The sequence below is a fragment of the Diabrotica virgifera genome, chromosome 6 (assembly GCF_917563875.1).
Source record: "Diabrotica virgifera virgifera chromosome 6, PGI_DIABVI_V3a".
Classification (NCBI taxonomy): Eukaryota; Metazoa; Arthropoda; class Insecta; order Coleoptera; family Chrysomelidae; genus Diabrotica; species Diabrotica virgifera.
Window position 1 is genome coordinate 57,521,830 of NC_065448.1, and position 25,897 is coordinate 57,547,726.

General features: G+C 31.4%; 1 protein-coding gene across 1 annotated transcript; it reads right to left on the bottom strand.

Moving 5' to 3' along the window:
* Positions 1-1,872: 1,872 nt before the first annotated feature.
* Positions 1,873-17,838, bottom strand: LOC114325831 (uncharacterized). The gene is made up of 2 exons (XM_028273961.2): positions 16,848-17,838; positions 1,873-2,413 (listed from the first exon to the last, which is right to left on the bottom strand). Exons 1-2 carry the CDS (start codon positions 17,619-17,621, stop codon positions 1,985-1,987), a joined length of 1,203 nt encoding a protein of 400 aa, XP_028129762.1. The 5' UTR covers positions 17,622-17,838; the 3' UTR covers positions 1,873-1,984.
* Positions 17,839-25,897: the final 8,059 nt, after the last annotated feature.

Below are 25,897 nucleotides of genomic sequence, written 5' to 3' on the forward strand. Positions count from 1 at the left end.
CCAATAAGGTAAAGCTTTCCCTTTGGAAATTTTGAAGAATACGTGGGAAAACATAATATGGTGATTTAAATGCCAACTAAAGACCACCGAAGAGAAGCTGAATAAGCTTCAAAGACAAGCACACTTAATCATAACAGGAGCTGTGTCCACTGCCCAACTGTGACAGCTTAACAAATAGTTGCCACCTTGCACTCCTTGCCAAGATTCTTGTACTACTGCTAAGAATAACTGTTTTACAAAAAACAGTAAAATCCTTTATAAAAGGTATATTTAAAATACATTCAATTTGTACACAATATCTAAGTTATTATTGTAATCCCGACACCAATAGGTAGAAGGGAATTTGATTATATATACAGCGTGTCTAGTTAAGTTGGAAACATATGGGAAACTTTTTTATTGTTAATTTTACGAAAAAAAGTTATTCTTTATAAAAAGTTCTGCATGCCACAAAACCTAAGATTCAATCATCAGATATCAAATTTTCTCAATATTATACGAGATATGTCAAAAAATACGAATTTCGGTCAAGGGTAAAGTACCTTTATTTCTCTCAATATCGAAAATTCTTATGATAAAAAGTTGTTTGGAATTAAAAACTAAGGTCAAATATGCAATTACATGCTTCTAATCGAAATAAAAAAATTTTCTCAAACATATGGATACCCAACATCGTTTTAATTATTACAAATATGATAACTCTTTTATTGTTCATTTTACGAAAAAAAGTTATTCTTCATAAAAAGCTCTGCATGGTCTAAAATTTAAGAAACAACCATGATATATCAACTTTTATTGGTTTTATACGAGGTGTGTCAAAAAATATGAAATTCGCTCAAGATTATAGTACCTTTATATTTCACAATATTTCAATTAGAAGGATGTAATTGCATATTGAGACATAGTTTTTAATTCTAAACAACTTTTTAATGTTGTTCTGAAGCTATTTCCTTGTGGCATTTTTATGATTAATTATTTATATGGGAAATAAGCCACAGTTAAAATGAAAAAAATAATTTTATTAACGTTTCGACGCCCAAATCGGGTGCCGTTGTCAAAATACAAAATACTACTAATGGAAACAAAAATGTTGTTGCTTAGTAAAAAAAATTCTTCTAATAATTTATTTAATTTGACTCATTTATATCGGCAATTCAGATACATATGATACATTTTAAAGTAGAAGACTTTAAAATGATATTGCCAATATTTATGAGTTGCGTTCCTGGGACGACTTTACTGAAAGATAGTTCATTCGATTACATGAAATCAACCCCAACTCAAGAATATCCGTCACAAAAAAAATAAATCATAGCATGTGATCTGTCTTTAAAAAGACAACCACATAACGAAACGTTAATAAAATTATTTTTTTCATTTTAATTGTGGCTTATTTCCCATATAAATAATTAATCACTAAACAACTTTTTTTCATAACCATTTTCAATATTGTGAAAAATAAAGGTACTTTACTCTTTAGATGTCTTGATGGTACAATGATGATACAAAGTACATACACGTTCTTTTTTATTTAGCTTTCTTAAGTCGTCAGTCCATCTTGTAGGCGGTCGACCGACGCTTCTTTTGTCTTCTCTTGGCCTCCATTCCAATAACCTCTTTGTCAAAAACACGCTCACGTACAAACCCATTTAATTTTATATTTATTTGTATCAACTAACTATGTTAATAATCAAAATTCAGAGTTAGCGCAATAATATGAAATGATTGTAATTTCAAAACGAATCTATTCATGTAAATTTTATTAGATTTGAGTGACATTACATTTTCCATAAGATGTGTGCGGTGTATTCTGATCTAAAAATCAAATATTTTTAATACCATAAATTATTTGAACTATTAATAGAAAAAAAATAGGTTTCCATATTTTTTATTTATATAAAATTTTAGATTCATTTGAAAAAGATCTGGTAACATCATCCTATTAAATAAAATTGTTTTATTTTAACACCATTAAAATAATTTACTAAGAAGAAACTAAAAATCCATTCTCATCAAAATGTTTGACCAAATTAAGTATACCCTGGCTATACTCTTCAGTTTCAACAAGATGCTGTAGATCTAGCTCACCATCGCTTACATCCAAATCGCGGACCTCATCCTCTTTAATGAACTTGGCACCCCACATCAGCAGACTCATAATAAATGCAAATTGTACATTGTTTTTCCACTCCTTTACTAATTCCGTATATGGGTATATATCGTCAACTTTCAGATTGTACCCCTTTAACGATTTGTCTAGTGAGTTATGGTATATTTTCAAATACTTTTCCCAGTTCTTTAATGATTCCTTGCTTGCCCCGGAATAGAAACTGTAGGATAGATCATATACTGGACTGCCTGACATACACATTTGAAAATCTATAAACTTGATATCTTCTATTTTCTTTAAGCTCTAAAACAGGCCACAATAAAGAATCAGGTTTGCCAAAAACAAGTGATAATTTAATTTAGATAGCTAGTTGTTAACTAGTTACTTAATTAATCACACAATAAAAAAACTACAAATATATAATATAACAACACGCCATAATAAAATATATTGAAGCAACCCTTGGAAGTCTTCCTCCTTTTGGATGGGTAGTTACTTCCATACGAAGGGTACAGGTCCAAAAGAGGGCAAGTCCTATTTTTACATAAATAGATCTAGTGGTGCCATTTTGTAGACATTTTAACGTAGAACTAGCTATCGGCTTGTACACTTCCTAAAAGCGCTTAGTGCCTGTGAAATAATAATTCTAATTTACGCGTACACCGCCAATAGGGGGCAAGTCCTCATCAGGCAGGTCCTAAAAGGGTAAAGTCTATATAACCAGCTGATAGACGTTGATCTATTACAAGCAGTTTAGAGTTAGACTCGTTGGTGTAACTAGTGTTTTCATTGTTTTCCAAGTGATTTGAAAGTAAATAGACCAGTAAGGATCTGTGAAAAAACGTCTGTTTTTGGATGTGAAAGGTGGCATTCGGATTTTTGCAGATAAAGTTAGGTGACACCTTCAGTAATAATAATTGACTTATGCTCCCTCTCAAATATGCCCGGAACATTGATAAAAAAATTAAAATATTTAAAAATTTCGAAAAACGTCGATTTCTTTCTGTTTCTTTGCTTATAACTTTCAAACGATTCGCTTTGGAACAAAGTCGTACAGAAATAAAATAAAGATAATTGAATTTTGTATGATATACAACTGGTCAAAAATGTCTTAACGTATTACCTTTTCTGCAATATAGCAATAAATACAAAATAAGGGGGCCAAATACGCCTGTTGTTATTCAGTGTTTTTAACCACTTTGGTGGCACTTATAACCTTAGTAATTCGCTTAGGAAATTCTTTGTAACATACTTAAACCGTTTACCAAATTTCATTAAAATCGACTTAATAGATTTTGCATAATAAATTTGCAATCTAAATGTTTTTAAAAAAGTTCAAATTTTTTAAAATCTTTCTGAACAAAAAGTAGACCATTTAGAAGTTGTCTAATTTTTTTACATATAAAGAGGTGCTCTACCTATCTAATACACTTTACAGAATTAAAATCGGATTATTTAAGGGGCCTCGGCAATGTTTTAAACTTATTAAACAATTTCTTGGCTTATAAACAAATAGCTTTGTTTAATAATAAAAAAATTAATTTTTAGCAATGCAAATAATTGAAAGCGGTATAATTTGACTTAAACTTTTAAATGCTGTCAGCAGAATTGCTATTTTATTTTTTAATCAAAAGTTATTCGCGTTCAAAAATTGCAATTTTTCGAATTTTTGAAAGTTCCACTGCGTTTATCTCGAAAACTATGCATCCTACGAAAAAAATTGCAACAACATTTTTTGCTTAGAATTACCCAAGAAATACAAAAAATGTTTTATTTTGCGAAAAATCGATGTTATGTAATTCCTCAAGTTCTTTGTTTATAACAATCTTATCGACATCCGGATCAATTGTTACCCAAAAAAATCGTGTTCTACGAGTCAAAAAATACATAAAAATCTTGGGTAAGTCTAATTGGGTAAGTCACAGGACTAATTTGTTTATAAGCCAAAAAATTGTTTATAACTTTAAAACATTGCTGAGGCTGCTTAAACAATCCGATTTCAATTCTGTAAAGTGGATTAGATAGGTGGAGTGCTTATTTATATGCAAAAAAATTGACAAATCTTTGTATGTTCTAGTTTTTGTTTTGCAAGATTTTAAAAAATTTTAATTTTTTAAAAAAAGTTTAGATTGCAAAATTATTATTCAAAATCTAGTGAGTCAATTTTAATAAAATTTGGTGTACGGTTTTAGCACATTATAAAAATTTTCTAAGCGAATTAGGAAGGTTCCATGTTTAACCTAAGGGATGTAAAATCATTGAATAAAGACAGGCTTGTTTTGCCCCCTTATTTTATATTTATTGCTATTTTGCAGCAAGGGTGATAAATTAAGACAATTTTAACCAATCGCATCTGATAGAAAATTAAATTATCTTTGTTTTATTCTTATACGACTTTGTTCCAAAATGAATCGTTTTAAAGTTATAAGCAAAAAAAGTAGAAAAAAAAAACGAAATTTTTTGAAATTTTTAAATATTTTATTTTTTTTATTAATGTTCCGGGCATATTTGAGAAGGAGCATAAGTCAATTATTATTACTGAAGTTATCACCTAACTTTATCCGCAAAAATCTGAATGCCACCTATCACATCCACCTAAAAACAGATCCTTACTGGTCTAAAATAACAATGAATACAGAAAATAATAATAGTGGAAATGAGACAAGTAGTGCCTAGACAGAATGAATCAAAAAGAGGAAAAAGCACGGCATAATGAGAGATGTCATGAAAAAATTAGACTGTAGAGTCACAAGGTGAAACCTGTAATAATTGTCGTAAACAATGTTTTCAAAATATGCCCAAAGAAGCAAGAAAAACTGTATTCAAGAATTTTAAAATAATGAGTTTTATTAATGAGCAGCACTCATGCTTATGTGGATCGATTACGGTACGGTGTGGAGGACAAAATAAAAATTACACCATGTTTAATTTTTTCATTATATTGTCCACAATACACGTAGACTTGATTATGTTAAAGTTACCTTCCCTATTCGTGGGTATTCCTACATGGAACCGGATAAAAGATGAGCTTGATAAACTCCAAAAAACGAGCTGAGACGTCTTTAGATTGGGTTGAAGTTTTTAGAAGTGCTGGTGCAAAACCATCGCGATTTGACGTTGTGGAAATAGATAAAAAACTAGTAGAACTTTTAAAAAAATATTAAACACGTATTTTTTAGTTTTTTGATTTGACGTTGATTTCTCGAAATATTTGCTGTTTCCTTGTGAAACTTTGTGACTCACTCATTGTCTTACGCCCCGCTCAAACCGTCAGATTTCTGAAATATACACTGTTCTGCATGTACTTAACTAACCTTATCTTAATCTGACGATTTCCAGTTTTTCTAAGGATATATTTTTTTTCGGACCCCCCTTAACGAACTCCCCTGCCTTAAGATTTGATATTTATATGGTAGGGGTACATTTACAGGGTACAAGGTTTCACTCCATGTGATTTTCTGACGCGCTCGAGTGACTGTAAAAATCCTCACTTGAGCTCCCCTACCATTAGGTTTGGTACTAACCTCGGCTAAAAAATTAAAATGTCTTCAAGATTTAAAAGGATTCTGTGGTGACGAAGCAAAACAATTTTTTTTAACCTGCCCAAGAATTAGATTTATTTCATACTTTTCCTTCAGACTTTTGTCTACTTGTCATTTTAACTTGATTTTTTTGGACTTAGCCCTTTAGGCCAATAATGTTTGGTGGTTTGACCAATTAAGGCTTATGTTCTATTTTGCATAAGATCAATATAAGTATAATTTCTTGTGTATTACCCTAGGCTGTGGGTGAAAAATAGGTCGATTTCAGTAATCAAAACTATTGTGCGCTTTTTTTTTATATTGCGATTTTCATTTGTTAAATTTGCAATATTTAAAGATTTTTAATTTTGCAGCTTACGATATTGATTTTAGAGAAAAACTTTTTAACAGAAAGTTGTAGTAAATTAAAAACCCTACAATTTGAGCTATGGTAAGTTTAATTTCGTTTATTGGTTATTGTAAAACAGCCTGCGAAAGGTCCAAAATGGCCGTTTATTAATACAATTGCATTATTTATTGTACAAATCATTTTTTTTATATTTTTTAAAGCTTTAAAACGAAGATCTTTCAATTCCAAATATAAAAGAAAGTTGTAAAGCCAGATTAACGAATTTGTTGCTTAGATATTATAAATTGTTTATCCCAAGAGGTCAAATGTCGAAGGCTATAACTTTTTGAAAAAAAAATCGTAGAGAGTTGGTGAAACATCCAGTCTTCTTCTAAAGAGTTATATTTTCATATTCTGATGTAAACAAATGCGTAAATCATTTTTAAACCTCTAATTTTTGGGTTTGAAAATAAGGGGGCAAATTTCGTTATAAACATTTAGAGCTGAAGCGGCCCTGTACATCCAATAAGTTTTTAACTTACAGATTATTGTTGCTGAAGACGAAACGAAGATTTATAAAAAAATAAAAAATTTCTACGACCAACTGAAGCCGAGATAATTTTTGGGCTTGAAAATAAGGGGCCAATTTTGTTATAAACATTTAGAGCTGAAGCGGCCCTTACATACTATGAGTTCCTAACTTACAGATTAAAGTTGCTCAAGACGAAACGAAGATTTATAAAAAAATAAAAAATTTCTACAACCAACTGAAGCCGAGATAATTGTTTTTTTTTTCTTAAATCGTAGTGCCTATATTTATAACAATTAAGAAATTATTTTACAGTCATTGAATAAAGAAAGACTTATATTACCTTAAAATAAAAATTATTATAAAATATAATTACGTTTAATCATTAAAAATTATTTTTAAACTCGGTACTTTTGCGAGCGGCGGAATTTTGCAAGTCGCCCGGCTCGCTTCAAATCCGCGCGCTCGGAAAATTTTTACGTAACTTGTAATAAATTTTGACAGAAAACAATTTAATAATATTACCATTATAATATACAGTCTGTTTACCACTGTATTTGTTTTTCTTGATAAACTTTTACATATATGTGAAATCTCATTTCTGAAGAAAGAATATTACAAAAATGATACATATAATAATATACGAAATATACAGTATGTCCCTGTAAGTTGTATCCATATGGAAAACTTTTTTATTATTAGTTTTACGAAAAAAAGTTATTCTTCATAAAAAGCTCTGCATGGTCCAAAACCTAAGATTTAACCATCAAATATCAATTTTTTTTAAATATTATACGAGGTATGTCAAAAAGTTTGAATTTCACTCAAGAGTAAAGTAGCTTTATTTTTCACAATATTGAAAATTGCTATTATCAAAAGTTGTTTGGAATTAAAAACCATATTCTAGTATACAATTACATCTTTCTAATTGAAAACATTTTTTTTGAAAAATTATGGATAACTAACATTATTTTCAGTTATTTCAATTCAGATAACTCTTTTATAATAAATTTGACGAAAAAAAGTGATTGTTAATAAAAAATTATGCATGATCTTAAACCTAAAATACAAGCATCTGATGTCAAATTTTATCAATTTTATACGAGGTATGTAAAAAAATATGAATTTCGCTCAAGAGTAAAATACATTTATTTTTCACAATATCGAAAATTGTTATTATAAAAAGTTATTTAGAATTAAAAACTATGTTTTAATATGTAATTACGTCCTTCTAATTGAAATATTCTGAACTATGAAGGTACTTTACTTTTGATCTAAATTTATCTTTTTTGAGATACCTCGTATAAAATTTGATATAAGATGGTTGTATTTTAGGTTTTGGACCAAACTTTCATTAAGAATCACTTTTTTGTAAAATTAATAATAAAATAGTTATCAGAATTGAAATAACTGAAAATAATATTGATTATCCATAATTTTTCAAAAAAAAAATTAATTAGAAGGATGTAATTGCATATTAGAAAATAGTTTTTGTTTCCAAACAACTTTTCATAATAGCAATTTTCAATATTGTGAAAAATAAAGCTACTTTACTCTTGAGTGAAATTCAAACTTTTTGACGTACCTCGTAAAACATTCATTCATAAAATGTAATATCTGATGGTTGAATCTTGGGTTTTGGACCATGCAGAACTTTTTATAAACAATAACTTTTTTTTCGTAAAATTAATAATAAAAAAGTTTTCCATATGGATACAACTTACAGGGACATACTGTATAACTATATTTTTAATTTTTTCATTGTTATATAAATATAATAATAATAATGTTACTTCTTATTATACAATATAAAACTTTTTCTTTTTGTAGTGACTATCCGTTTTGGATGTTCGCCAACATCCAAAACGGATAGTCACTACAAGAAGAAAAAGTTTTACATAATAAGAAGTAACATTATTATTATTACATTTGTATACCATTGAGAAAATTAAAAATATAGTTATACAGGGTGTAACAAAAATACAGGTCATAAATTAAATCACATATTCTGGGACCAAAAATAGTTCGAATGAACCTAACTTACCTTAGTACAAATATGCACATAAAAAAATTATAGCCCTTTGAAGTTACAAAATGAAAATCGATTTTTTCGAATATATGGAAAACTATTAGAGATTTTTTAATGAAAATTGATATTTGGCATTCTTATGGCAGGAGCATCTTAAAGAAAAATTATAGTGAAATTTGTGCTTCCCATAAAAATTTTATGGGGGTTTTGTTCCCTTAAACCCCCCCAAACTTTTCTGTACGTTCCAGTTAAATTATTATTGTGGTACCATTAGTTAAATTCAATATTTTTAAAACTTTTTTGGCTCTTAATATTTTTTCGATAAGGCATTTTTTATCGAGTTGTGGCTTCTTTTTTAATATGTTTACATAAAAATTTTATGGGGGTTTTGTTCCTTTAAACCCCCCAAACGTTTGTGTATGCTTCAATTAAACTGTTACTGGGATACCATTAGTTAAACAAAATGTTTTTAAAACTTTTTTGCCTCTTTGTATTTTTTCGAGAAGGCAACTTTTATCGAGATATGGCTTCTTTTTTAATACGGTTCAAAATATACCTAAAAATGTAAATCATACATAAATTTTCATATTATTACCAAGTCTCCATAATCGTACTTAACCATAAACAAATATGTGGTGGATTTGACAAATATTCAAAATATCTCGATAAAAACTGAATTTTCGAAAAAGTAGTAAGAGCCAAAAAAGTTTTAAAAATATTGTGTTTAAGTAATGGAACTACAATAATAATTTAATTGGAACGTACACAAAAGTTTGGGGGGTTTAAAGGAACTAAACCCCCATAAAATTTTTATAGGGTGTCCAAATTTCACTATAATTTTTTGTTAAGATGCTACTGTCATAAGAATGCCATATGTCCATTTTCAATAAAAAATCTTTAATAGTTTTCGATATATTGGAAAAAATCGATTTTCATTTTGTAACTTCAAAGGGTTGTAACTTTTTTTATATGCACATTTGTACTAAGGTAAGTTAGGTTCAATCAAACTATTTTTGGTCCCAGAATATGCGATTAAATTTATGACCTGTATTTTCGTTACACCCTGTATATTTTATATATTATTATATGTATCATTTTTGTAATATTATTTCTTCAGAAATGAGATTTCACATATAAAAGTTTATCAAGAAAAACAAATACCGTGTTAAATAGACTGTACATTATAATGGTAATATTATTAAATTGTTTTCTGTCAAAATTTAATAAAAGTTACGTAAAAATTTTCCGAGCGCGCGGATTTGAAGCGAGTCGGGCGATTTGCAAAATTCCGCCGCTCGCAAAAGCACTGATTTTAAAAATAATTTTTAATAATTAAATGTAATTATATTTTATAATAATTTTTATTTTAAGGTAATATAAGTCTTTCTTTAGTCAATGACTGTAAAATAATTTCTTAATTGTTATAAATATAGGCACTACGATTTAAGAAAAAAAAAACAATTATCTCGGCTTCAGTTGGTTGTAGAAAATTTTTATTTTTTTATAAATCCTCGTTTCGTCTTCAGCAACTTTAATCTGTAAGTTAGAAACTCATAGAATGTACAGGACCGCTTCAGCTCTAAATGTTTATAACGAAATTTGCCCCTTTATTTTCAAACCCAAAAATTATCTCGGCTTCAGTTGGTCGTACAATTTTTTTATTTTCTTATAAATGTGAGTTTCGTCTTCAGAAATAATAATCTGTAAGCTAAAAACTCATAGGATGTACAGGGCCGCTCCAGCTCTAAATGTTTATAACGAAATTTGCCCCCTTATTTTCAAACCCAAAAATTAGAGGTTTAAAAATGATTTATGCACTTATTTACATCAGAATATGAAAATATGACTCTTAAGAAGGAGATTGGATGTTTCACCAACTCTCTACGATTTTTTTTTTTCAAAAAGTTATAGCCTTCGACATTTGACCTCTTGGGATAAACAATTTATAATATCTAAGCAACAAATTCGTTAATCTGGCTTTACAACCTTTTTTTATGTGTGGAATTGAAAGATCTTCATTATAAAGCTTTAAAAAATATAAAAAAATGATTTGTACAATAAATAATGCAATTGTAAAAAACGGGCATTTTGGACATTTCGCAGGCTGTTTTGCAATAACCAATACACGAAATTAAACTTACCATAGCTCAAATTGTAGGTTTTTTAATTCACTACAACTTTCTATTAAAAAGTTTTTCTCTAAAATCAATATCCTAAGCTGCAAAATTAAAAATCTTTAAAAATTGCAAATTTAACAAATGAAAATCGCAATACAAAAAAAATCGCACAATATTTTTGATTACATTTTAGTAGAAGTTATTCCTGCTATCGTCCTTTACAACACCTGATAGGTTTAAAAAAATTCCTGAATTATATCACGTTTTGTCACCCACAGCCTGGGGTATATGTCTAATTAATTACCCAAGTAACTGATCTAATCAACAGAGTTCATGATAACTATCAATAATTAATCAATTAAAGTTTAAACTTTGTTTTGTAGGAAAAAAAACATTTGGTGACTTAGCTCTTTATGGACCTGTGCCCCTTCAACATCATCATCGTCAACAACTTAAGTCTTACGATTTCATAGAAATGTCACCATGCGCCATAATAATAAGCATTGTTAAAAAGGTTAGGCTGAAAGAACAACTTCAACCTAGGGTTGAGCCACAATAGATCTCTTCTATTGAGTGGAAGCGCCCATTCATATTGAACCTAACCTAACCTATGTGATAACACCTGTTTCTAGTTAAACAATGATTTAACAAAGCAAGATTTCAGCTTACACATAGGCTTTTAGGCTCTTCATTATCTCCATTGTTAGCAGATATGGAAGAAGTCCAAATAAACATTGTGTACAAATAGAATTAAAAATCAACAATATGGTGGAGTTAAGCGATTTTCTTGTGAAATTTCAATATAATTTTGTCTTTTTATTGGGAATTAACCAGAATTTTAATTTAAAATAGTAATATGTTGTTTTTTACGTTTCAATTCGGTTCTCAAAATACCAAAAACAATCTTATTTTGAGAATGATTTTCGAAGGGAAAACGGAACCGTCAAAATAAACGGTTTACAAAATAGTAAATAAATATTATTGTCTAAAGTGAATATTTTTGGACAATTGTTTGTGGATTATATAGTTAATATCTACCAGTTATTGTCAACATCACAAACAAAGTTTGTCATGATCATGATACAATGTATGCATTTTGATACAGTCTATATTTTATTATTAATTGTCTTATCCGTATTTTTGTTTGCTTAGTTGTCTCGTTTCCTTACTTCAAGCTAAATAAATCAATATATTTATTTTAAGATAAGTATATCTTTATTAATATAAATACGTATTTTTATTATAGGAATCGAAATAATTTAAAGTTATTACGTACTTTTGCAAGTGGAACAAAATAAATTTTCAACTTAGTACTGTTATTACTTGTAAGTACTTAATCAGAGTTAAAAATATTTATGCGTTATACAGTAAAAATTTTAAGAAAAGAATGAAAACAGTCCGACGTAGTCCGATACTGGGCAGAAAAACAAAATGTAGTCGGATCCAGACACGAAAAAGTAAAGTAAATAGCAAACTAATAATGTATTTAAATATGCCATTGAATAATTTTTAATAAGTCGTAATAGCGGATGGTTGTAAGGGTTGATAAATTATACACAATAACATAATAATATGATTATGATATTCCAGAAAATCATTTTCGGGAATGTGAGTAAAATTGTAAGGTTTTATAATTTTTGAAAATAGGGGTAGTTTTCACCCCCTTAAAATTATATGAATCTATTGACACAGGGTAGATGTTGAAGTACAGAGTAAGTTGAGCTTAATTTCATATTTTCATGTAAATCTGTGCACATCCATAAAATATGGAGATTATGCAATAACAGAGGCTTCTAAGGGTTCCCATATTACAACTAAGGGTTGAAAATTTACAGTACAAAATTAAATAAGTTTCAATAATATTAAGTATATTGCACTGTAATATCAAATTAATTAAATATATCAATAGAATATATTTTTTATTTTCGGCATAATAAAGGGTGGTTTTAAAGGGATAGAACGTAAATGAAATTGGTAAATAATATTTCAGAGTATCAAACAAGCTTTGTCCTGCATATTTTACCGTTATTTCTGTCTGAGTAGGCTTTACTTTTAGCTTGTAAAATTTTCAACAATAAGGGATAGTTCTCACCATAAAAAATAATCGGCATATATTGGAATAGATTATTGGGAAACATTTGAACGATATTAAGATAACTCACAAATTTTTAAGCAAACCGATGTATACAAAAAATTGTGAGGTTTTCTACTGTTTTTACCGTTATATACAGCACTACCAAATACAAGAGCTCCTCAATAACCCAAGAAAAAAAAGTTTTCCTGCAGTTGGCTGTATACCATATATTACAAAAACTATAAAATCCTTTATAAAAGGTATATTTGTTAAAATCCGTAAAAAGGGTATATCATAGAACAGAACTAGTTTTGATCGGATGACCGATCATCACCAGTGTTTACCTAAAATGTGTATAACTTGATAAGATAGTGCAAAGTATTTAAAATTTTGAGTACGGTTTTAAAAAGTTATAGGTTATACTCACGTGAATCTAACATGCTAACCACCAAAATAAAAAATATGTGGGTAAAAATCCTTTACAATTGATCCATCATAGGAACATAGATCGAATAGATTCCAGATACAGAATGCTAATACATAATATATATAAGAAAGCAACAATGACAGTACAATTGGAAGAAACCACAAAACCCATACCAATTAACAGAGGAGTGCGACAGGGAGATGTTATTTCTCCTAAACTATTTACATTAGCACTGGAAGATGTTTTCAAAACAATGGAATGGACAAACATGGGAATAAACATAAATGGAAAGAAACTAAACCACCTAAGATATGCAGACGATGTAGTAGTCATAGCATCAAGTTTTGAAGAACTACAAACCATGCTAACCGAACTAGCAAATGAATCCGAACAAATAGGTCTAAAAATGAATTTTGCCAAAACAAAAACAATGACAAACACACAAGACAATAGAAACGTAATACTAAACGACGCCACAATAGAAGCGGTTAATGATTATATATATTTGGGACAGATTATAAAAATAAATAAGGAAAACCAAACATCGGAGGTAAAAAGAAGGGTCAGATTAGCCTGGGCAGGATTTGGAAAATTAAAATGGGTCCTAAAGAATAAAAAAATACAACAATACTTAAAAACAAGAGTGTTTGACCAGTGCATACTCCCAATTCTCACATACGCATGCCAAACATGGACCTTGACCAAGGCAAACATGGATAAAATAATTAAGACACAAAGAGCCATGGAGAGAGCAATGTTAGGAGTAAAATTGACAGACAAAAAGCAAAACAACTGGGTCAGAAATAGAAGAAAAGTCAAAGACGCAGGTCAACATATAACCAGGCTAAAATGGAGCTTCGCAGGTCATAACGCTAGACAAACGGACAATAGGTGGAATAGCACGATACAACAATGGAGACCATGGACAGGAAAGAGAGCAAGAGTACGACCCCAGATGAGATGGGGAGACGACATTAAAAAGATAGGAGGAACGCACTGGAAACAGAAAGCACTAAACAGAAGCGAATGGAGGAAACTGGGGGAAGCCTATGTTCAGAATTGGACGAATTAAAGGGCAAAAGAAGGGACATAGATGAAAAATGTGAAAATAAACATGGATGTTTAAAATATCCAATGTTTTATGCTCTAGGTACCATTGAGCTCGAGTTTGACTTGTTCACATCATGACTATATGGTAGCAAGTGGCATTGACAGCGGAAATTCCGAAAGATGACATGACAGAAATGACAGTTCCACAGGAATTTCCAGAATAAGTAATAACTAACAGGGACATTTTTAACTTCATGTGAAACTGTCATTTCTGTCATCTCATCGCCCGGAATTTCCGCTGTCACTGCCACTTGCTACCATATAGTCATGATGTTAACAAGTCAAACTCGAGCTCAATAGGGCTTTTCATCGATTGTCATTTGTTTCGAACTTCTGTCATATATTGTATAATCCGTGTATTATACATGGATTATACGATATATGACAGAGGCTCGTAACAAACGACTGTGAATGAAAAGCCCTATGGTACCTAGAGGATGAAAAGCGACGAGAACTTATTAGGTACGTTTGAACGAAAAATCCTTAGACACATACACAGGGTGTCCAGAAACTCTACCGACAAACGAAGACAGGAGATTCCTTAGATAATTTTAAGACAATTTAGCCCAATTCACCTAGTCCGAAAATGCTTCTTAATGGAGCTAGAGCTCTTTGAAGATGGCGTCATGAAATTAGTTTTTCTTAAATACCTCCAGAAGGCTTCTATTTAGAAAAACGAAAATTGGTATGCGTATTTACATTTCAGAGGTGAATCGATTCCATCCATTGCAAATTTCTAGTATCGGTCATAGGCGTTCGTTTTGGGTAGAGCAACGGGTATTTTATGGCATAACTTTTTTGTCCTTAACTTTTATGCATTTTTGACACCGGATTATTAAATTGTGAGGTATTCTAGTACTAAAAGGTACTCTTGCTTTAAGTCGGTAGGACACACCGTTTTCTAGAAAAATTGATTTGAAAGTTTTTCGTTTTTGGAATTTGAAAAAAAAATTGAAAGAACTTTTCAACAAAAACGAAGTATTTTACCAACATAAAGTAAGAGTAACTTTTAGTACTCAAATACCTCATAATTTAATAATCTAATGTCAAAAATGCTCGAAAATTCAAGACAAAAAGTTATGCTATAAAATAACTGTTGACCTACCCAAAACGGACGCCTATGACCAGCACTAGAAATTCGCAATTAATGAAATCGATTTATCTCTGGAATATAAATAAATGTACCAGTTTTCGTCTTTCTAAACAGTTTTTTTTTTAATTTTTTTTTTAATTCAGAAAGAGAAAAATTTTCAAATCGATTTTTCTAGAAAACGGTGTGTCCTACCGATTTAAAACAAGAGTACTTAGTACTAGAATACTTCACAATTTAATATTCCAATGTCAGAAATGCATAAAAGTTAAAGATAAAAAAGTTATGCGATAAAATAACCGTTGCCCTACCCAAAACGGACGCCTATGATCCGTACTAGAAATTTGCAATGGATGGATTAGATTTATATCTTAAAGATAAATACGCGTGCCAATTTTTGTTTTTCTAAATAGAAGCCTTCTGGAGGTATTTAAGAAAAACTAATTACAAGACGCCATTTTCAAAGAGCTCTAGCTCCCTTAGGAAGCATTTTCGGACTAAGTGAATTGGGTTAAATTATCTTAAAATTATCTGAGGAATCTCCTGTCTTCGTTTGTCGGTAGAGTTTCTGGACACCCTGTATAAGGGGGTGAAAGAAAATGACGTATGGCGCAGAAGATATAATTTTGAACTATACGCAGCATACAACGAACCCGACGTCATAACATCCATAAAGATCGGACGTCTGCGCTGGATGGGCCATGATGAACGAATGTTGGAGACCGAAACACCAAAACACATAATGAAGCAAACACCAGTAGGGAGAAGGTCAAAGGGAAGACCCAAACTTAGATGCATGGAACAAGTGGAACAAGATCTGAAAACACTTGAGATTACCCACTGGAAGAACAAAGCAAGGAACAGAACAGAATGGCGGAAAATCCTAGAACAAGCCAGGACCCAAAAAGGGTTGTCGAGCTACTGATGATGATGATGATGGTACCTAGAGCATAAAACATTTGAGATTTTAAACATTCATGTTTATTTCACATTTTTCATCTATGTTCCTATGACGGATCAATTGTAAAGGGTTTTTACCCACACATTTTTTATTTTGGTGGTTACAATGTTAGATTCACGTGAGTATAACCTATAAATTTTTAAAACCGTAATCAAAATTTTAAATACTTTGCATTATCTTATCAGGTTATACACATTTTAGGTAAACACTGATGATGATCGGTCATCCGACCGAAAACTAGTTCTGTTCTCTGATGTAGCCCTTTTTAAGGATTTTAACAAATATGCCTTTTATAAAGGATTTTATCGTTCTCCTCAATAACACTAATTACTGTTTTTGGAATGAAATGGCTAGTCTTTAAACCAAGAGTTTTACAAAAAACTAACCAATTAGTTTAAGATGGAAGCCAAAACAGAGGGAAAGAAGACTAATATACCTCAGAATGTGACCAGAGAACACAATCCGAAGGGATTATGGCTTTAAAATCTGAAATTTAAAATACTTACTGATAATAAAAACTGTCAACTTACATTATATTTGACCAACATATTATTACTCCAACAATCTCCATGGTTAATAACGGGATAAGCTGTCTGATAGTTTGCAGCTTTGTCAAATATTTTGAAGCCATTTTGGACATACGGTTGAATCTTAGTCAACAACTCGTCTTCCTTTTTTGACTCTAGAATCTTTTCCATAACCCTAAATGAATCAATAACGCCCGATTTAAAAAGGTCCGTGTGTGTGAGTCCCAGCCAGTTATTGTGTAAAGGCTTTGTCAATGTTTGATACTCCTTGGGCTGATGATGTCTCATTGCAAAAGATATTGCATGGAATTGTCCGTATAACTTAAAAATTTCTTCGTACAATGCATCACTAACAAGAACTTTTTTCGGATGTACCTCGTAATTCTGAAACTTAAAATTTTCTAAAATCACCTTTTCACTACCACGTACAGATGATGTTCCGTAACATTTAGGCACTAAGTCTAGAAGTTTTGTAGAAACAAATGATTTTCGGAATTTTTCGAATGCTGGCCAGACGTTTGTATAAAAGTTGATTTCATTGAGATAGCAATTCGATAAAAAATTTGTTGTTTCTTCTCTATCACTCGGAAACACCTTTTTAATCACCAGATGATCCTCCTTTAATGTTTCTTTGTTTTTGAAGGATGCAAATATTATTTCTCCAATATAGCCTTCACCTTTTTTATTACCTGTATGTACAGTTACAACTAAATTGTCCAACGATTGGTTCAATGTTTTTTCCACTAATTGACACACATCTTGTGGTAAATTTATCATAGTTAAATATAAAAAAATGGTACACAGTTAACTCGAACACACAACTGCTGCTGCTACTACTACTCTGCTATTGGCTAAATCTGTACTGAATACCTTTCCAATAATTTATGCTGACTCCACGTATATATGTAATATGTAATAATATATAATTAAGTAATAAATCGGAGAAATTAGAAATTCCTCTTCTTGTTTGAGGTCCGACGTACAAGGTTAACTACTGATACATAACTACCTAAAATTGAATTGACATACATTAAGATAAGTTATGATGTTTGTGTTTTTAAACAAATATTTGTTATTTATATAAAATTGTGTTAATAAACCAAAAATGTTTGTTCTTCTTGTTTGTACAAAACAAAACGCATTGATTTCCAAAACTTGTCCAAGAGACCGGTAGTTCTCGCCAGTGGCGCACAACCCCCTTTACATGCGAGACTATATTAGTCCAAGTAATGAAGCTTAAAATAGGACAAAACCTCGCAATTTTTACAGAATGAGTCGATTTGCTTGAAAATTTGAGAATAAGTAGTGGATAGTCCAAGGATCAAAATCTATATGGGGCACCATGGGGGTGGTTGCCACCCCATTTTGGGGGTGGAAATTTTTTATTATATTTTGACCGCAAAAGTTCGTAAAAGCGTTAATTCTAAGCAAAAAACGTTCCATACATTTTTTTGATAAAATTAATAGTTTTCGATTTATTCGCTATCGAAAATGTTAGTTTTATATCGAAAAAATCATTGTTTTTAATCAGTTTTCTGCTAATAACTCAAAAACTTTTCGTTTTATCAAAACAACTTTGCTTACCAAAAATGTACCGTTTGAAAAAGTAAACAAAACCGTTTTTTATTTGCTTTAAGATCAAAAGTAATCGAGCTATACTTTATTATATGTTAGCTCTTCTTCGTCAAATGCTAAATATTGTAGCTTCAAAGTCAAAAGACGGGAAAACTGTGCATTTTTCGAAGATTTCTTCTTTAAACTAAGTTAAATTATTTAAAAATATCTATCTATAGAAATAAAAAAGTCTCTACTAGCTCAAAAATTAAGTGACTTAGAATAAAAAGAATGTCAACCCCTATTTTTTTTTCAGCGAAAAGTGATCGGAAACCACACCCTAATCACCACCCTAATTAAAATTAGTCATTAACCTTATTTGGTCTTCTTTATTTATGTATTATGATTAGGTTCTAGAAGTTTGACCGCCTTAGAATGATTATTTTTTTAAAAAATGGAGTTAAAAGCGAATAACGAACTTTTGCAGTTTGGTAAAAAATGGTCTTTTCTTCAGAATAGAAAGATTAGCATCAGAGATTCGAAAAACTATTTCAATGTAAAATTGTAGCTTATTTCATTCACAAGAACTTGGTTTGCAAAAATTTTTTCTACGGCAAAAATTTGGTAAGCTATTGACAATTAAAACTTGTACTAACATGCGGAAACCACCTTTACCAACCCTTTCAAAGTCACCTCTTTTTGCGACTGAGGATTTTAAAAGGATTTAATATTAAAACTCTTATAGACCTTGTAAAAACCTACAAAATTCTTTTTTACTAAACTTTCTAGGATAAAAAATGGAAAAAGTTACGGGTAAAAAATTAATGTATTTTTTTTGAAAAAAAAAAGGAGAAATCCAATTGGAAGCATAATAATGTAAGTTAGAGGTGTTTTTAGTCATTGGCCTTATTCATTCTTCTTTATTTATGTATTATTAATAGATTCTAGAAGTTTGACTGGCTTAAAATGATTGTTTAAGAAACTGGAGTTAAAAGCGAATAACGAATTTTTGTAGTTTTGTAAAAAATGCATTTCCTTCAGTATTGAAAGATTAGCATTAGAGATACCCAAAAATGTTTAAATATGAAATTGTAGGTTATTGAATTCCCAAGAAACTGGTGTAAAAAAATTTTCTACGGCGAAAATTGAGTGAATCATAAATGAGTATATATCGAAAAATATTGATTTTTTCGATATAAAACTAACACTTTCGATAGCGAATAAATCGAAAACTATTAATTTTCTCAAAAAATGTAAACAACATTTTTTGCTTAGAATTATTGTTTTATTAACTTTTGCGGTCAAAATTTAATAAACATTTCCACACCCGAGATGGGGTGGCAACCACCCCCATGCTAAAAGCGCCTTTCGGCATGATATAGATTTTGATTCTTGGACTAATCCGTTACTTATTCTCAAATTTTTAAGTAAATCGATCCATTCTGTAAAAATTGCGAGGTGAAAAGCTTCGGTTCCTGGAGTATATAGGTAACTTTGTCAACCTAACTGAATTGAAAAATTTGCCCACCAAAATCCCACCTTAAACTTTAGGAAAAAAACTCGCCAATTTCATAATATGTCAACCATCCATTTTGGTTCACGGGTGCGGGTTTTACGATCATGGGGAGCATTTGGAGTCTGTTTTTCGTTCTCGTCCCCAAAAAATTTCAAAAATTTAATTCAGACCTATACGGCTTCTGATACTATTGGTCAATGACCTTTCCAACGTAGGTCTAATTTTGACAATGGGTTATACCATCCAAAAGTCACTGGGCTCAGAAATTTGACTCCCATGTGACTTTTGACCTCCCATACTTTGAGAAACTCCTGATACAAGAATAAAAAACCGCTAAGCAAGGCAAAAATGAGTGGCGCACACATTATTTCAGTACAGTAGCTAAGTTAATATATGTAATACAGTAATTTAATATTATCTCTATAGAGATGTGCGGCGCTGGTCACAATTTCATCATGTCATTATTTCTCAGATAAAATTTGCCTATTGTTATATGTTATAACAGATTGCCCAATAAAACAAAAAAAAAATTCAGTAGCAGAGGAGCTGACATGTATAGTGCGTGGCACAAAAAAGTACATATTTCCATTTTGATGGAAAATAAAATTACAGTTTTAAATTGAAATATATTTTCATAATATTAGCTAAAGGGCCTAGCCGGGTAAGATGGTGAAAAGTGCCCCCAACCCAATCTAAATTCCATATAGGCCACTTTTTAGCACATATAGAGGAACTCACTTTCTGAAATTTTTAGCCCCCTAGGTGGTCACGTGACCCCCCTAGAGCCTAATTAGGCTTTTTATGTTTTTATTTTTTATCTCAGCCGCATTAAGAGCTAGCCAAAAACTTTATTTAAAAAAGTTGTTAGTTTCAAAAAGATCTATATGAAATTTTTTTTTATTTTTTTGGCGGGAAATTCGAATTTTTAGAACAATTTTAAACTTTTAAATAAATATGAAAAAAAAACTAAGACACTCGTTTTTACGAAAATTAATTATAATGTGTATTTTTACACAATATTTCACCCTTAATTTTTTCAGATTTTTAAAATTGGTGAAACGTACCTTTAAAAATAAAAAACCGCATTTTTTCCGTTTTTTTTCGTTTTTTTGATACAATTTTATACATATTTTTTAAAAAATTTAACACCGTCACTAGAATAGGTAAAAAACTGAAAAATAATTGGGATTTGCATCATAAAAATTTTTTGTAAAGCCATCCATTTTCAAAATACAGGGCGTTGAAGAAAACAAAATTTTACATATTTTTTACGATTTTGCCGAAACTACTGGCAACATTGTAATAAAACTTGGCGGGTTTTAAGAGGTAGTTATTGTGCATGTTTTGACATACAACTAAGGATTTAATATTCATCATTGGCGCGCATAGGGGTAATGGTCTGAACTTTTCAAAGAAAAAAAGATAGTACGCCACTGACATATTTCAAATTAACAATCATTTTTGAATTCCTCGTTCAATTTGCAATAAAAAATCTATCTTCTCATTTTTTCATACGACGCGCTGTTTTGCTGCAAAAAATAAAATATCTTAACGCTTCCAAAGTATTCGAATTAATTTTGATAATGTATGTATGAGTTTATTATGTATGTAGATGTAGAAACTACTAGAAGTTCGAATACTTTGTAAGGGTTAAGATCTTTTATTTTTTGAATAAAAATGGCGCGTCGTATGAAAAAATAAGAAGATACATTTTTTGTCACAAATTGAACGAGAAATTAAAAAACGATTGTTAATTTGAAATATGTCAGTGGCGTACTATCTTTATTCTTTAAAAAGTTCAGACCATTACCCCTATGCGAGCCAATGATGAATATCAAATCATTAATTGTATGTTAAAATATGCACAATAACCAGCTCTTAAATCCCGCCAAGTTTTATTACAATGTTGCCAGTAGTTTCAGCAAAATCGTGAAAAATGTGTAAAATTTTGTTTTCTTCAACGCCCTGTATTTTGAAAATGGATGGCTTTACAAAAAATTGTTATTAAGCAAACCCCAATTATTTTTCAGTTTTTTACCTATTCTAGTGACAGTGTTACCTTTTTTGAAAAATATGTATAAAATTGTTTCAAAATACGAAAAACAAACTGAAAAAATGCGGTTTTTTATTTTTAAAGGTACGTTTCACCAATTTTAAAAGTCTGAAAAAATTCAGGGTGAAATATTGTGCAAAAATACACATTATAATTAATTTTCGTAAAAACGAGTGTCTTAGTTTTTTTTTCAGTCATTTAAAAGTTTAAAATTGTTCTAAAAATTCGAATTTCCCGCCAAAAAATTAAAAAAAAATTTTTCCTTATAGATCTTTTTGGAACTTACAACTTTTTTTAATAAAGTTTTTGGCTAGTTCTTGATGCGCCTGAGATAAAAAATAAAAACATAAAAAGCCTAATTAGGCTCTAGGGGGGTCACGTGACCACCTAGGGGGCTAAAAATTTCAGAAAGTGAGTTCCTCTATATGTGCTAAAAATTGGCTATACGGAATTTAAATCGAGCTGGGGGCACTTTTCACCATCTTACCCGGCTAGGCCCTTTGAAGAGCTCCGTGAAGTTAGCCCGAAAAAGTCGGGCAAAAAAATGCGATTGATGCCATTCGTTTGTCCATTGATTGTCCACGTTTGTCCACCATTTTATTTCGTTAGTCCACCCATCACTTCTTTTTTATAAACAAAAATTTTTTTTCGGGCTAACTTCACAAATCCACAAATTTTCGAAAATTTAAAAAAACTTTTGCTGTACTGTTTGTCCATCGTTTGTCCATGTTTGTCCACCACATAATTTTTTTTGTCCACCCTCTGAAACAACCCCCTGTTAATTGTAATTATTTTTTTATTTCTTAATTCGGGCTAACTTCACGTTCTCTTAAATGGGCATTTAAACGTTGATTCAGGTGCAGAATCACAACTCAGCGTTGCTATATTGTTTGTCCATCGTTTGTCCATGTTTGTCCACCACATAATTTTTTTTGTCCACCCTCTAAAACAACCCCCTGTTAATTGTAATTATTTTTTTATTTCTTAATTCGGGCTAACTTCACGTTCTCTTAAATGGGCATTTAAACGTTAATTCGGGTGCAGAATCACAACTAAGCGTTTGTCCACCCCTTTGCAGCGTTTGTCCAACCCCTTAAAGTGCGAAACAACCCCCCTGTTAATTGTAATTATTTTTTTATTTCTTAATTCGGGCTAACTTCACGTCCGTTTAAACGTGTATTTTAAAGTTAATTCGGGTGAAGAATCACAACTAAGCGTTTGTCCACCCCTTTGCAGCGTTTGTCCAACCCCTTAAAGTGCGAAAGAACCCCCCTGTTAATTGTAATTATTTTTTATTTCTTAATTCGGGCTAACTTCACGTCCGTTTAAACGCGTATTTTAAAGTTAATTCGGGTGAAGAATCACAACTACCCGTTTGTCCTCCCCTTCGCAGCGTTTGTCCAGCCCCTTAAAGTTGGAAACAACCCCCTAGTTAATTGTAATTATTTGTTTATTTCTTTATACGGGCTAACTTCACGGTCTCTTAAATGGGCATTTAAACGTTAATTCGGGTGAAATCACAACTGCCCGTTTGTCCACCCTTTCGCAGCGTTTGTCCAACCCCTTAAAGTGCGAAACAACCCCCTCGTTAATTGTAATTATTTTTTTATTTCTTTATTCGGGCTAACTTTGCGTTCTCTTAAATGGACATTTAAACGTTAATTCGGATGCAGAATCACAACTACCCGTTTGTCCACCCCTTCGCAGCGTTTGTCCAACCCCTTAAAGTGCGAAACAACCCCCCCGTTAATTGTAATTATTTTTTTTATTTCTTAATTCGGGCTAGCTTTAGGTTCCCTTAAATGGGCATTTAAACCTTAATTCGGGTGCAGAATCACAACTACCCGTTTGTCCACCCCTTAAAGTGCGAAAGAACCCCCCTGTTAATTGTAATTATTTTTTTATTTCTTAATTCGGGCTAGCTTTACGTTCCCTTAAATGGGCATTTAAACGTTAATTCGGGTGCAGAACCACAACTACCCGTTTATCCACCCCTTCGCAGCGTTTGTCCAACCCCTTAAAGTGCGAAACAACCCCCCTGTTAATTGTAATTATTTTTTTATTTCTTAATTCGTGCTAGCTTTTAAATGCCCATTTAAGGGAACGTGAAGCTAGCTTGAATTAAGAAATAAAAAAATAATTACAATTAACAGGGGGGTTGTTTCGCACTTTAAGGGGTTGGACAAACGCGGCGAAGGGGTGGACAAACGGGTAGTTGTGATTCTGCACCCGAATTAACGTTTAAATGCCCATTTAAGGGAACGTGAAGCTAGCCCGAATTAAGAAATAAAAAAATAATTTCAATTAACGAGGGGGTTGTTTCGCACTTTAAGTGGTTGGACAGACGCTGCAAAAGGGTGGACAAACGGGCAGTTGTGATTCTGCACCCGAATTAACGTTTAAATGCCCATTTAAGAGAACGTGAAGTTAGCCCGAATAAAGAAATAAAAAAATAATTACAATTAACTAGGGGGTTGTTTCGCACTTTAAGGGGCTGGACAAACGCTGCGAAGGGGTGGACAAACGGGTAGTAGTGATTCTTCACCCGAATTAAGTTTAAAATACGCGTTTAAACGGACATGAAGTTAGCCCGAATTAAGAAATAAAAAAATAATTACAATTAACGGGGGGGTTGTTTCGCACTTTAAGGGGTTGGACAAACGCGGCGAAGGGTTGGACAAACGGGTAGTTGTGATTCTGCACCCGAATTAACGTTTAAATGCCCATTTAAGGGAACGTGAAGCTAGCCCGAATTAAGAAATAAAAAAATAATTTCAATTAACGAGGGGGTTGTTTCGCACTTTAAGTGGTTGGACAGACGCTGTGAAAGGGTGGACAAACGGTCAGTTGTGATTCTGCACCCGAATTAACGTTTAAATGCCCATTTAAGAGAACGTGAAGTTAGCCCGAATAAAGAAATAAAAAAATAATTACAATTAACTAGGGGGTTGTTTCGCACTTTAAGGGGCTGGACAAACGCTGCGAAGGGGTGGACAAACGGGTAGTTGTGATTCTTCACCCGAATTAAGTTTAAAATACGCGTTTAAACGGACATGAAGTTAGCCCGAATTAAGAAATAAAAAAATAATTACAATTAACGGGGGGTTGTTTCGCACTTTAAGGGGTTGGACAAACGCTGCGAAGGGGTGGACAAACGGGTAGTTGTGATTCTGCACCCGAATTAACGTTTAAATGCCCATATAAGAGAACGTGAAGTTAGCCCGAATTAAGAAATAAAAAAATAATTACAATTAACAGGGGGTTGTTTCAGAGGGTGGACAAAAAAAATTATGTGGTGGACAAACATGGACAAACGATGGACAAACAATATAGCAAGAGTTTTTTTAAATTTTCGAAAATTTGTGGATTTGTGAAGTTAGCCCGAAAAAAAATTTTTGTTTATAAAAAAGAATTGATGGGTGGACTAACGAAATAAAATGGTGGACAAACGTGGACAATCAATGGACAAACGAATGGCACCAATCGCATTTTTTTCCCCGACTTTTTCGGGCTAAGTTCACGGACCTCCTTTGAAGTACAACGTGCTACAAAATAGTACGTTCTTTAAAGGTAAAATATTTCAAAACCTCTAAATTTTAAAGAAACGCTTGGATTGACATGAAATTTGGCAAGCACATAGCTAACAAGTCAAATAAAAAAGTGATATTGTGTCGATTTGTAATTTTGCCCTAGGGGTATACTGGTCACCCCCATTTGGGGGTGACCAATATATATGTTCGAAATAAGTCCGGAAATGGATGAAATGACTAATTCTAAGCAACTTTTGTTCTATAAAGTTTTTTTACCAAGTTAATACTTTTCGAGTTATTTGCGAGTGAATATGTTAATTTTTCTACAAAATAACCACGTTTTCAGACGGTTGTTCGCAAATACCTAACTCAAAAACTAAGTATTTGGTCGAAAAAAAAA